General features: G+C 40.4%; 1 protein-coding gene and 1 long non-coding RNA gene across 6 annotated transcripts in view; one reads left to right on the top strand and one right to left on the bottom strand.

Moving 5' to 3' along the window:
* IL17B (interleukin 17B) overlaps positions 1–14,556 on the bottom strand; it is a 115,918-nt gene that overhangs the window by 11,161 nt on the left and 90,201 nt on the right. The window contains exon 1 of one of the 5 annotated variants that reach the window (XM_056574757.1): positions 6,695–6,870. The exons of 3 other annotated variants lie outside the window; for them this stretch is intronic. In XM_056574757.1, the coding sequence (XP_056430732.1) occupies positions 6,695–6,763 (69 nt within the window). In that variant the 5' untranslated portion in view covers positions 6,764–6,870. Of the gene's footprint in view, positions 1–4,298; positions 4,574–6,694; positions 6,871–14,556 lie in introns of those variants that run through there. One more of the 5 variants, XM_056574758.1, reaches the window with a different exon arrangement.
* Positions 8,420–14,556, top strand: part of LOC130369457 (uncharacterized) — a 72,624-nt gene continuing 66,487 nt past the window's right edge. The window contains exon 1 of the long non-coding RNA XR_008892766.1: positions 8,420–8,510. This is a non-coding gene — a long non-coding RNA (uncharacterized LOC130369457). The remainder of the gene's footprint in view (positions 8,511–14,556) is intronic.

The raw sequence follows: 14,556 nt of genomic DNA, 5'->3' as shown, positions 1-14,556 counted from the left end.
GACATGATAACCCCACCCCCTCATGATGTCACATCCCGCCCCCTCAATGCAAGTCTATGGGAGGGGGCGTGACAGCCATGACGCCCCCTCCCATAGACTTGCATTGAGGGGGCAAGGTGTGACATGACGAGGGGGCGGGGTTATGACATCACAAGCTCCCGGCGCTGGCTACAGTGTTCGGAACAGTTTGTTCCAAGCGCAGAGCAGTGGAGTACCCCTTAAAATCTGAAGCTTCAAGCCCCGTGCATCAAACATGTGCAGGAGACTGTACGTGTGAATAGATCCTTAGACCATATTGTGATCTCTTTTAGGAGCACAGTCCTACATGAACTATCAGTGAATAAAAAAGATAGGTTGTGTGTTTTAACTCAAGTGGATGTACTGTATGTAGTTGTAGTTTCTGAAAAATAATTTTGATAGTAAGAGTTCTTAAACCCTTTAGACTTCTCTGGTTTAGTGCTAAGAAAAGCTCAACGACATTTCAAGCATTTCGTCTGCACAATCTGTGAAGCTAAGAAGGGGATTAAGGTCACGTTTTTATTCTTTCCTGCACTCAGGTGTTAGTGAATATCACCGGGAAGGAAAAAGGACAGACCAGCAGGCCCGAAGGTACAATAAACCAGCAAGTGACATGTTCCTATAAACATCCTCCACATAGGACTAGCTTAGAAACACAACACACAATATTTCTTAGGCTTGTCAGAATCGCTGCTCTCTGAGCACTTCCATATGACTATACTAACATAATAGAAGCCATCCAGCTGATGACCATTATGCAGCCTATTCTGCCACTTGTTGAGCAGGGTCTAAAGTGGTCAAGTAAATTACTGGTAATGTGACATAAAATGTAACACAAAATCTATTAATATGTCCGGAAAACATAATTTTATGTTCCACATATAAATATAAAAATCTGATGCACACATACATATATAAACATATATATATATATATATATACAGCCTATAATCAGGTTAGGTATATGTATTATAGGCTACAGTCAGGTGTGTTATGTGTATTAACATGCTACAACTGGGATTACACATTCCTTTTGAATTCATTGTAGGTATTACAGGTAACAATCGGTACTAGTTTAAGTATTAACCGCCTTAGTCAAAGTAGAATAGTTTGTTTTCAGGCTACAATTAAATAGATGATATGTATTTACAGAATACAGCACAATGTATCACAGGCTACACTTGATTGTCTTATATGTATTACATTACAGATATGTATTACAGGCTACAATTGCATGTACATGCTAATGTCTTTCTTATCTACAACAGGATAAGTTATTTATTTTACAGACTATTATTAGATCGATCATATGTGCTTTCGGTAAGATAGATCGTACGTGCTATATGATACAATAATATGTATTTATGTATTATAGACTACCATCAGATGACCTCTGTTGTATGTATCACAGGCTACAATCAGAAGGGTTGTATGTATTCCAGGCTATTATCAGAAGGGTTGTATGTATCACAGGCTATTATCAGAAGGGTTGTATGTATCACAGGCTACAATCAGAAGGGTTGTATGTATCACAGGCTATTATCAGAAGGGTTGTATGTATCACAGGCTATTATCAGAAGGGTTGTATGTATCACAGGCTATTATCAGAAGGGTTGTATGTATCACAGGCTATTATCAGAAGGGTTGTATGTATCACAGGCTACAATCAGAAGGGTTGTATGTATTCCAGGCTATTATCAGAAGGGTTGTATGTATTCCAGGCTATTATCAGAAGGGTTGTATGTATTCCAGGCTATTATCAGAAGGGTTGTATGTATCACAGGCTACAATCAGAAGGGTTGTATGTATTCCAGGCTATTATCAGAAGGGTTGTATGTATTCCAGGCTATTATCAGAAGGGTTGTATGTATTCCAGGCTATTATCAGAAGGGTTGTATGTATCACAGGCTATTATCAGAAGGGTTGTATGTATCACAGGCTATTATCAGAAGGGTTGTATGTATCACAGGCTATTATCAGAAGGGTTGTATGTATCACAGGCTATTATCAGAAGGGTTGTATGTATCACAGGCTATTATCAGAAGGGTTGTATGTATCACAGGCTACAATCAGAAGGGTTGTATGTATTCCAGGCTATTATCAGAAGGGTTGTATGTATCACAGGCTATTATCAGAAGGGTTGTATGTATCACAGGCTATTATCAGAAGGGTTGTATGTATCACAGGCTATTATCAGAAGTGTTGTATGTATCACAGGCTATTATCAGAAGGGTTGTATGTATCACAGGCTATTATCAGAAGGGTTGTATGTATTCCAGGCTATTATCAGAAGGGTTGTATGTATTCCAGGCTATTATCAGAAGGGTTGTATGTATCACAGGCTATTATCAGAAGGGTTGTATGTATCACAGGCTACAATCAGAAGGGTTGTATGTATTCCAGGCTATTATCAGAAGGGTTGTATGTATCACAGGCTATTATCAGAAGGGTTGTATGTATCACAGGCTATTATCAGAAGGGTTGTATGTATTCCAGGCTATTATCAGAAGGGTTGTATGTATCACAGGCTACAATCAGAAGGGTTGTATGTATTCCAGGCTACTATCAGAAGGGTTGTATGTATTCCAGGCTATTATCAGAAGGGTTGTATGTATCACAGGCTACAATCAGAAGGGTTGTATGTATTCCAGGCTATTATCAGAAGGGTTGTATGTATTCCAGGCTATTATCAGAAGGGTTGTATGTATCACAGGCTACAATCAGAAGGGTTGTATGTATTCCAGGCTATTATCAGAAGGGTTGTATGTATTCCAGGCTATTATCAGAAGGGTTGTATGTATCACAGGCTATTATCAGAAGGGTTGTATGTATCACAGGCTATTATCAGAAGGGTTGTATGTATCACAGGCTATTATCAGAAGGGTTGTATGTATCACAGGCTATTATCAGAAGGGTTGTATGTATCACAGGCTATTATCAGAAGGGTTGTATGTATCACAGGCTATTATCAGAAGGGTTGTATGTATCACAGGCTACAATCAGAAGGGTTGTATGTATCACAGGCTATTATCAGAAGGGTTGTATGTATCACAGGCTATTATCAGAAGGGTTGTATGTATCACAGGCTATTATCAGAAGGGTTGTATGTATCACAGGCTATTATCAGAAGGGTTGTATGTATTCCAGGCTATTATCAGAAGGGCTGTATGTATTCCAGGCTATTATCAGAAGGGTTGTATGTATCACAGGCTATTATCAGAAGGGTTGTATGTATCACAGGCTACAATCAGAAGGGTTGTATGTATTCCAGGCTATTATCAGAAGGGTTGGATGTATCACAGGCTATTGTCAGAAGGGTTGTATGTATCACAGGCTACAATCAGAAGGGTTGTATGTATTCCAGGCTATTATCAGAAGGGTTGTATGTATCACAGGCTATTATCAGAAGGGTTGTATGTATCACAGGCTATTATCAGAAGGGTTGTATGTATCACAGGCTATTATCAGAAGGGTTGTATGTATCACAGGCTATTATCAGAAGGGTTGTATGTATCACAGGCTATTATCAGAAGGGTTGTATGTATTCCAGGCTATTATCAGAAGGGTTGTATGTATCACAGGCTACAATCAGAAGGGTTGTATGTATCACAGGCTATTATCAGAAGGGTTGTATGTATCACAGGCTATTATCAGAAGGGTTGTATGTATTACAGGCTATTATCAGATAGCTATAGTTGAATGGATCATATGACATATCAAGTACATTCAAATGTGGGATAGTTATCACAAGCTATGTGTTTATTGAATTCTATTATATGCATTATAGATATAACAGGCTGTATAAAAGGCTATAGATTTTAGGCAGCCACCTGTATAAATTTAGTATATTCAGAAATATAATGCAATTTTTTAGTAGGGAAAAAAAACTTAAACATGTGAATGGTTCAATTGTATGTGGCAAAAAAGGTCATAGTAAAAAACAAAATACATATAACTAAGACACAAACTTATTTCCTCTTTCCTTCCATCCATGCCAAGAATCTATCATCCAATACATAACATTAGGCCATACACAAGACTAAAAGGGTAGCATACAATACTGCATGGCTTCTCCCCAGTGACATACTCAACTAACAGCTTATGCTATATTAATGGACAAATACGGATACCTGAGCAAAGCTGATGCCCGTTAACTGCCCATAGCTTATAAACACAGCTAATGCCCACTACGAGCCCATATAAAACAAGCATACATGGAAACAAGAGGGCCGTCTGACCACATAACAGTGATATCTATGTCTGACTCTTGGAGAACTTACCAGTCTATTTGAGCCAAGCATTGTGTGTTGAGAAGTAGCAAATGCAGCTGCAAACAAGTCTCAGGGGCTATCCCCGGTGTCAGTGGGGCACAAGCTGCACCTACTTTGAGTGTCTCCAATGGGGTTGGGCCCAATCCAATGTACAGTTAGATTTGTAAAGGTGCTGAGTACAATGTTAACAAAGGCCCAGCCTGTCCCTATTGCCTTCTGTTCTGCTCCTCTTGTTTTGTGTTCCTGACTCCACATGCAGGGACTGTGTTTGCAGACTGGGAACACAGTGCACAGCGGCTCTGTTCTCACACTCGACACACAGACCTGGCTGATACGTGATGTTTGTTTGCTTGTTCTTTAAAGTCCTTTTGGAATAGAATCCCCTATTTAATAGTTCAATGGAGAATTGTGAAAATGTAATATTACCAGCTGCAGAAAAGGGCAGAGTATCCATTTTCACACTTGGCTGTGGCTAATTTAGGAATAGGCATTAAAATAAATGTTGGCCTGTAAATGTTCTATGTGAGAATGCAGTGCTGTGTATGCTCAGTATTAGCAATGGATCTACAGCATGTGCATCAGTCACTAGATGATAATATCACAGCTGATACCATTTGTCCAATGTACAATGCTTACAAACATGTTCAGTAAATGCACCCTTAGCAACATTTCTACTGGAAATAGAACAAATATACATATGTCCCAGATATCATCTAGCCTTTGGGTGTGCTATAAACATAGTGTGGATCTATAACGTACCACTGGATGCCAATGGATATCATACCGTATTTCTGTTTTTGTTGGATTCATATGAGCAATTTTACCAGGGCCAACTGGAGATGTACTGGTTAACTCCTTAGGCCTATCATCATAGGAGATGTGGCAATCATTTGGCAGACACAGTTTTTGCAGAAAAGGATGGGTTCACTCAGTGTTAATGCTTAAAGAGTACCTGTCATCAAACCATATTTTTTAAACTAACTCAGATTAGATTCCCTAAATACTCTACTAACACCCCTCCTGCACTTAAAAAAAATTTCCGAGCTTTAAAAAGCTGTGTATTATACCTATCCCCTTACTCACATTGTGTGAGCTCCCGGCAGGAGAAAGTGGGTGTTCCCCAGCAGGCGCAACATCACTGAAGCCTATGAGAGCTGTGCCTCACCATGCCCCGCATGCACTTCCTGCCAGGAGACTAAACTAATTGTTTGACTTGTGGCAAGGACCAGAACAGAACCTAGTGGTCGTTTTTTCACCCACATTAAAAACATATAAAGGTTGAGAATTTTAACAGCAAGTAATTAGCAAAGTGTGCAATAATTACATGAGGAACAATGTATTAACCCCTTAAGGAAGGACCCATTTTTTTACCTTAATGACCTGGCTAATTTTTTGTAATTGGGAAAGGGGCATTATTTATATATTTTATTTTTCACTTAATACATGTATTGAACAACCTTTTATTATTTTATTTTTCACTTTTACATTTGTATTGCAGCACAGTATGGCCTGATGAGCTGCACACACTACAGACTGTGCGATCCAGCCTCTGGCTGTATCTCACAAGCTTCCGTAGCAGGCAGACAGGAGGTCATCAGCTGACCTCCTGCTGCCATAGCAACCAACGGTGACCCACGATCTTATTGCGGTGCCGCCGTTGGTGAACAGGGGGAGCACACACATACATCCCAGTGCGCGAACATGTCGGGTGCTGGGACGCATGCATACGTCCTATAGCTGGAAGGGATTAAAAGTTTTGTTTGGTGACAGGTACTCTTTAAGATATAGCTATACATTTAGCTATATGTAGGTATCCTGTCTAAAAATGTATGCCGATGTGTACTGTGGTGCACAGCAACGGATCTATTCAATTTAATGTCTCAAAAGTAGTTTGTTGGTGACTACATATCGGCCTATTTCTACTCCAACAGGTGTATTTAGCTTTACACGGTAGTGTGGTGTGCGACAATGTTTAGTCCAGCAAAATAATCACAGTATATGTCGGCATCCCATTTTTGATAGGATGAGAACATAAAGCTGGGACTTAGAGCATTAACGCTAAGTGAACTCAAGCAGGCTTTACTAACCCCTTATTGCAGTCACATATAGAAAAGGTTGCCTCCCATGTATGCGGCCCTCTCCACTTAGTTGACTATATGGTAACTATCAAGAGAGAGAACTACATTAAAATGTGCTACACAAATATGTCTTCACCTCTTTGGCTGGATAGAATCTCAAAATAACTATCAAGTAATCTCCAATTTTTCTGAAGGTGTCCTAAAGATGAACAGTGGATATATATTACTCATAGTGACTGCCAGGTGCATAACTAGAAAATTATTTTTAGATGGCTTGGGTGGGGAGGGTGGATGTAGAGGTCCCAGTGCTTGTGCTCTTGTGCCCACCTTATAAATGATGCCTTGATGCTTGAGGTCTGGACTTTTATCCGCAGACAACCCCTTTAAACTTTCCATCAACCCACTTGTGAAGGTCTCCTATTCTTCCTATATAAGCACTTAAAGGGGTACTCTGCCCCTAGACATCGTGTCCCCTATCCAAAGGATAGGGGATAAGATGTCTGATCCCCGCGATATCCCACTGCAGCCAGCGTCCGTTTAGAGTGTTGGGTGCAGCGCTGGAGGCTCGTGACCTCACAGTCACGCCCCGCTCGTGATGTCATGCCCCCTCAATGCAAGTCTATGAATGGGGGCATGACGTTCGTCATGCCCCCTTTCATAGACTTGCATTGAGGGGGCGTGGCTGTGACAGTGACATCACTAGCCTCTGCCCCGCATCGCAAGTCATCCAGCATGGAGCGAAGTTTGCTCTGTGCACCGGATGTCTGGGGTGCCACAGCCGAGATCGTGGGGGTCCCCAGAGGATAGGGGATAAGATGTCTAGGGGCGGAGTACCCCTTTAATTGGACTGTGCAGAAAGGAATCCACTCAATGCATAGATTGTGCTCTGTATGTTGTTAAATGACATTCGGACCAGACCTTTAGACAACAAAGACCTAAAATGATGATTTCCTCTAATTCTCATATCTTGTGGAGACAGTTTTCTGTCCAGCATCGGCAAGGCTGATATTTCCTTAAAGTTCTTGAAGACAAGCAAATGACTATAACTGTTGCCAAGAGTCTTTGTTCTGGGGAATATCTTTGAGCAGCACTTGTGTTGTTTGACCTTCCCTGTGTCGTTTTAGAAAAGGAAGTGGAGATAAATGTTTGGTTGTTCACAGTTCATCTGTTCCTCTTTTTTTTCCATACAAGTCATTTCTCAAAGATCTGGTGCTGCATAAGTGATGCATCTGCTACATCCTGAACAGAAGATGGCTGTTGACATAGAGGTGTATTGTGTGCAAGACACTGAACATCCAATCACCACTCCCATGGACGTGCTTATACAGCACACAGGCAGGTGAGTTAGGGCTCGAACAGGTGTCCAACAGCCATATATCACCTTAGACATGCGAAATGTAATGGGTGAGACATATTAATAGTGTTGTATGAACCATCTATTATATATTTATGTGGATTTAGGATTTGCATAAGAGTTTGACACTAGGCATGTTAGACACGTTTCTCTTTTTACCACTTCATGGCTGCCATATTTGGCACTTTCTACAGCTTAACTACACTTCTTTTTAATACTTTTTTTTCAGAAATGCATAAGAAATTTGGTGCACACATTGTACTCTATTTTGTTGCAATTTGTGACAAAATTGTACAATTCATCAAACCTGTTTGTTTTAAGTAATACATTTCAATATTTCCTTGCTTTATGTTTTCCCCTGCTTGGATCTGTAGGGCCACTGGCTAAACTTAAAATAGGTTTTGGAGGGTACCTGGTGTGGTCTTCATTTTTTAATAATAACAAAACTCTGTATTTTTTACAAAGATAATAAAGAACTAAAAGGGGAATACATGAAAACTATGGTATACTTAGACAGTGTAAGCACCACCCCTTTTGGTGCAAATTGCACTAGATTTTGGTGCAGACACTTTCATTTACCCACCTCACCTCCTGACCTCAATGCTCTTATAGTTTGAAATACAACTAAAGGCTCTCAGGTTATGGCTTGAAAAAATACAGAACTATTAAATAAACCTTTTTTGGTCCATTTCTATAGATATCTACCAAAAAATCAGTCTGGTCCTGCAGGGGTGTGACTGACTAAGAAAGTGTATAAAAATGTGACCACCCCTGTGAGCATCACAACAGGTAAGTGATGTGATGGTCAAATAATGATTTTATGAAGACTAAATCTTTAGTTATGTTGAAGAACGTATTAGTGTCATTCACCAGTGATCACAACCTCCAACTAGATTTGTCAAGTAAGCCTTATAAAACCATGTGGAATCCTCTTGCTGACTGATAACCTTAGTGCAGTAAGTTAATAGTCATGGTGAATACTTGCAGCTGTTCATATGTACAGATTCCTAGAGCATCTAAACTAGCTAGCGGAAACTCATGCAGTTAGGCTTAAATAATAGCGTCTGAGGCCAAGTTCAGACTTTGTGTGATATTGGCTGCATTTTGTTTTAAGGAACTGTTTCAGAAAGTGATCTACTATATACAAGATATAAAATCATGCATTTTTGTGCTGTTGGAGTCAGTGGGGGAGAAGCAAACAAAGGCTTTGGGGTCTATTCATCAGAAGCAGCAGGATAGTTGGCTCCGTGAAGGAGTTATACAGACTCTACAACAACAAAATGGTTTGATCATAGTTTTTTTTTTATTAAGGCGAGAAAGTTGCTATATTGTGCAATTAGATAGAAAATTATGTCCATGGCCTGTAATAATAAAAAATATATTCTCTCATAACCCAGAAGCAAAAGCTTCTGCTGGGGGAGGGCGTAGCAAAGGCTTTTAAGCTCTATGTCAGAAGCAACAGGACAGCTGGTTATGAGAAGGAGGTATACAGACTCTCCAACAACAAAATGGTTTGACTATGTTCTAATGAAGGATATTTAGCTTTTAATAATTAAAGCATTACTTTGAGGCAAAAGCTCCTAGGGAAACTTACAGGCCATTAATGCACTATTGTGGGTGACACCCCCTTTTTGGGAAAGAATCTGGCTTTGCTTATAATACCCAGTCATGTTCTAAGGTTTTTCAGAGAAGTAAAGCACTTATAGGGATGATATCACCTATAAATGGCACCAAAGAGCAAGATATTTCCTTTCCAAGAGAAAGCTTCTTAGCATATCGTGAACAGGGATTATTAGGTAGGTCATATCACTTCAAAATGATTAAGGGCTCATTCACACTACGTATTTTCCGAGTGGAATTTTGCTCTGGAATCCACTGCAGAAAATACAGTGCAGTGGTTTCCAAAGTGACAACAACTGATATGCTTGACATAAAATTGGAGCCTTTAAGGCCTAACATATAAATACATACATGAAAAAAATAAAAAAAAATCATTGCTCATGTGTATTGCATAAGGGTACGTTCATAAGTACAGGATCTGCTGCATATTTTTTTGTGCATATTATGGCTGCATATTTTCTGCAGCTGATTTTTTCTATCCATTAAAGTTATTGTAGCAAAATCAGATGCACAGAATATGCAGCAAAAAATATGTAGCAGATCCTGTACGTGTGAACGTACCCTAATAATACATTTTATTTATATAGCTGAAGCAGCAGGTATTCTTCTCTTTAACCAGCAGGGAGCGCTGTGCTCTTCTTAATCACCAATGATATGATTAATGTCGTGTTCTTTCCTATCATAAATATGCAGTAACATCCATTGGATTTGTGTGATTATATCTGCATAGAACGTACCTGGCAAGGAATGAGAGTATTGAGCAACTAATAAATGATTTCTGCAGAATCCGTTTTTTTTTTCCATTAAAACCTCTCAAAATACTTTCTCTCATTTTGTTAACTGTAAATGATATTGTTGAGCGTTTGAGTATTATATATTAACATTTCAAATATGTATTAGCCCACTGAAATATTTACATTACTTACTAATAAAGAGAAGTTTTAGTGGTTTGTATAGTGCAAACATATTCCACAAAGCGGTACAGAAATTGTCATCATTTATATCACTTTCTGTTCCTCTGATCGAATTCCCCATACACTCTCACTAGGTCCAATTCCATAGGAAGCCAGATTATCAATATACTTTTCTGTAGAAAAAACTAAATAAAATGTGCTATTTATGTGTTGTTTATTGTCCAATAGCAGGAGGCTGCTGGTTGTTCCAAATAGACCCAGAACAGCCCTAACAGGGACAATTGTTACTTAACCGTAACTAAGCAAATTTCACTGCAACATATCAGAAATCAGCTCAAAAGGTTACATACCCTTAGAGAATTGGTAAAAAGGGTGTAAAAAAATGCTTCACTTACACTTACAATGATAAATGCTTCACTTACACCTACAATGATAAATGCTTCACTTACACCTACAATGATAAATGCTTCACTTACACCTACAATGATAAATGCTTCACTTACACCTACAATGATAAATGCCGGCCACGGTCTTTTTCCAAAGCAGCCTGTATTTCTCCTTGGGTTACCTGTGGGTTTTTCTCTGTATTTCTTCTGCCTGAAATCAATCTTGGTCTACCTGCCCTCTGCTTGGTATGAAGAGGCCCCCAAATCTTCCACTTCTTTAGTGATTAACCAGTACTGACTGGCATTTTTAAGACTTTTTGATATATTTTACATCCTTTTTTCATCTTTATAAAGTTCCATTACCTTATTTAGGGTGGGTTCACACCACGATTTTTCTATACAGTTTTTGGATACGGTTTAAAAAAACAAAAAACGTATGCAACCGTACAGCAAACCGTGGCCATAGACTTTCCATTCAAAACTGTATGCACCATATTGTATACGGTTGTCTCCGGTTTTGCTTTTTTTTTTCTGGACAGAAAACCGTGGCCTACCACAGTCTTTGGTCTGGGTGAAAAACCGTATTAAACCATATATGTTTTTTTTAAACATGGGAGTCAATGGGAACCGTACAGACCTGTATGTGTGTACGGTTCCATCCAGTTTTTACCATACGATTTTTGACTTTGCACAGTTTTTTTTTTCTTGGAATTTAAATCAAACAAGTGAAACTTTATTCATTATGGAGTGAAAAGTTCTAAACGTATACATTTTTTTTCTTAAAAAACGGATGCAACCGGACATTATTTTTCAAACTGTACACAAGATAAAACTTTGTACACACGTTTTGATACAGTTTAGTCAGGTTTTGAGGAATCCATTTTTTTAAATCAAAAACCTGATACAGGAACTGTATTGCAAAAACGTGGTGTGAACCCATCCTTACACAGGTCTTCTGACAGTTTGTTTCTGTGCCTCATGGCTTTCTATCTAGCCTGCTGAATGCATCTAAGTGAAAGCTAACAAACTCATTGACTATTCATACCTAGACAGGAATTGCAACACACATTGGCCTAGATTTATCAAGCTGTGTGAGAAAAAAAATTGAGAGATTTTCCCCCAGCAACCAATCACAGCTCAGCTTTCACTTTACCAGAGCTCGTTAGCTGAGCAGCGATTGGTTGCTGGGGGACAATCTCTCTATTTATTTTCTCACACAGTTTGATAAATCTGGGCCATTGTGTATATGCACAGGGCCAGCCTTAGGTGTTCAGGCGCCCTGTGCGAGCTAACCTTGTTGCCCCCCCCCCCCCCCATTACCACATAAACATACACAGAGAGGAAAAAAATCTTTGTAACAAATATATTTTTTTTAATTACAGATAATTTAACTGCAACTCCCAGCATTCCCTGGTTGGGAAACACAAGCATACACACACATAACAGGGACTACAACTCCCAGCATTCCCTGGTTGGGAAACACTAGCATACACACACATAACAGGGACTACAACTCCCAGCATTCCCTGGTTGGGAAACACTAGCATACACACATAACAGGGACTACAACTCCCAGCAAGTGCCCCCCCCCCCCTTCTCACATAGAAATCATCCCCAGTCAGAGATTTATTCCCTAGCCCCTGCAGTGTATGAATCCCCAGCCCGTGTACTTTGTCATCAGGGGTGTGGGAAAAAAACAAAAACAAAAAAAAACTACTTGTCCAAGGGACTAAAGTGGAACACAATCTACCTGTCCCTCATGAAAATCCACTTGTCATGGTAGATGAAATAATTTCAACCAAAATAGTACGATCCCCCCCACTAGACCACCAGGGATGGATATAAGATCCCTTTAGACACTGCTGTCAACGTAGACAGCGGTGATCTGATGGTTTAATAGCGGCCACAGTGGTCGCAGCATGCCAGGCTATTAGCAGCAGGAGAGCTGTAGCTCCTTTTACACCCCAGGCAAGCCCCCCCCCCCCATCTGACCCCCATAACTCCAATTTCTCCATATAGAGGGATGTATGAAGGTAATCTTATGTGCTGTGATCTGTAGTTTTTATCGGAACTTTTATTAGGAAAGGGGCTTATTCACATATAGACGCACTTCTTAAAATATTTTAATCACTATTTTTCAGTCTTCATAGGGACTTATATATGGAGTCTTTGGTTTGGAAAACACTGAACGCCGCTGTGTTACTGGGGGGGGGTTCTGCTTCTCCAGTTTGTGGTGCATTTTATATACTCTAATTTATGTGTCAGAAAATGCTGGAAGTTGCATTTAGTTACTAGATAACTACAACTCCCAGTATGCCCTGATACAGCCTATGGTTGTGTGGGTGTTGCAGCATGTTGCACTGTATAGTAGTACAGTTAAGGTTATTGTGTAACATGCTGGGAGTTGTAGTTTTGGTTTGTGTCAGCTGCAGAGCCATAGGCTGTGTCAAGGAATACTGGGAATTACAGGTAGTAACTACAACTCCCAGCATGCCTTGATGCAGCCTATGGCTCTGCAGCTGACCCGAACCAAAACTACAACTCCCAGCATGTTACACTTTATAGTTCTACAGTTTAGGTTATGGTGCAACATGCTGGAAGTTGTAGTTTGTAGACCTGCATCCTCCCGAGATGAGGGAGGGGGCGTGTACTCTCTCCCCATGCAGACCTGCATCCTCCCAAGCTCGGGGAGATGAGGGAGGGGGCGTGTACTCTCTGCCCGTGCAGACCTGCATCCTCCCGAGCTCAGGGAGGGGAGATGAGGGAGGAGGTGTGTACCTCCTCTCTCCCCTTGATGTGCCCTCCCCCAGCTCTAGCTTCGAAAATCTTCGGAGGGCTGGGGGAGGAGCGGATGCATGTTTTCACGAGGGCGCAAAGTTCCACCTCACACCGGTCTATTACACTGCGAGCTGTGTCAGCCGCCCGGCGCCCCTGTTGCTATGGCGCCCTGTACGGTCACACAGCTCACACACCCCAAAGGCTGGCCCTGTATATTTAACTGTATATTCTCCTATGAGCAGACACTCTGAGCTAACCAGCATAAGCACTGTGTGCCCAGTAAGGTTCCACACACAGAGCTGCTGTCAGGTAGCCCAGAGTGTCTGCTCATAACAGAATACGCAACGTATTTGCTGCTGCGCATCAGATTTGGCGCAGCATGAAATTCATTGTATATACAATATTTGTGATTTGTGATTCTTTTTTGAAAGAAAAGAATTGTTTTTGAAAGAAAACACCTATGTTTATATAATCCTGAATAAATAGTACACTGCTCAAAAAATAAAGGGAACACTTAACTGGTTAACGACCAAAGACGTATATACACATCCTTGTGCCGTTAACAAGGTATGGCGCGGGCTCCCGACTCTAGCCCGCGCCATACCGGCCGGCCTTCAGCTGATTGTTGTAGCTGAGGGTTGGCGTTAATAGCTGACATGTGGCGATCGCCACGGTCGGCTATTAACCCTTTAGATCGCTGCTGTCACACTGGCGTCTCAGGGTACCTTTAACTGCCCCGCGATCGCCTGAGGGCTTGCCTCTGCTTCCTTGCTGGTTCTGGCTTTCACATTGGCTTATCAATCGGAGACAGAGCACACAGATCAATGTGGTTCTATGGAACCACATTGATCTGTATGAGGAATGAAGTGATTCCTCCTAAAAGTCCCCTAAGGGGACTAAAAGTGTAAAAAATAAAAATAAAAAAAATAAAAAGTAAAAACAAACATTTAGAAACACACATTAACCTCTTCCTTATTAAAAGTTTAAATCACCCCCCTTTTCCCAAATTCCATATAAATAGTGAATACACATAATAAAAATAAACATATGTGGTATCACCGCGTGCGCAAATGTCCGAACTATAAAAATATGAGGTTAATTAAACACGTGTACACGTAAAAAAAAAATCCAAAATCC

This window comes from Hyla sarda, chromosome 4 (genome assembly GCF_029499605.1).
Source record: "Hyla sarda isolate aHylSar1 chromosome 4, aHylSar1.hap1, whole genome shotgun sequence".
Lineage (NCBI taxonomy): Eukaryota > Metazoa > Chordata > Amphibia > Anura > Hylidae > Hyla > Hyla sarda.
The sequence above is the reverse complement of the archived record's forward strand: the minus strand, read 5'-3'. Positions and strand labels throughout refer to the sequence as shown.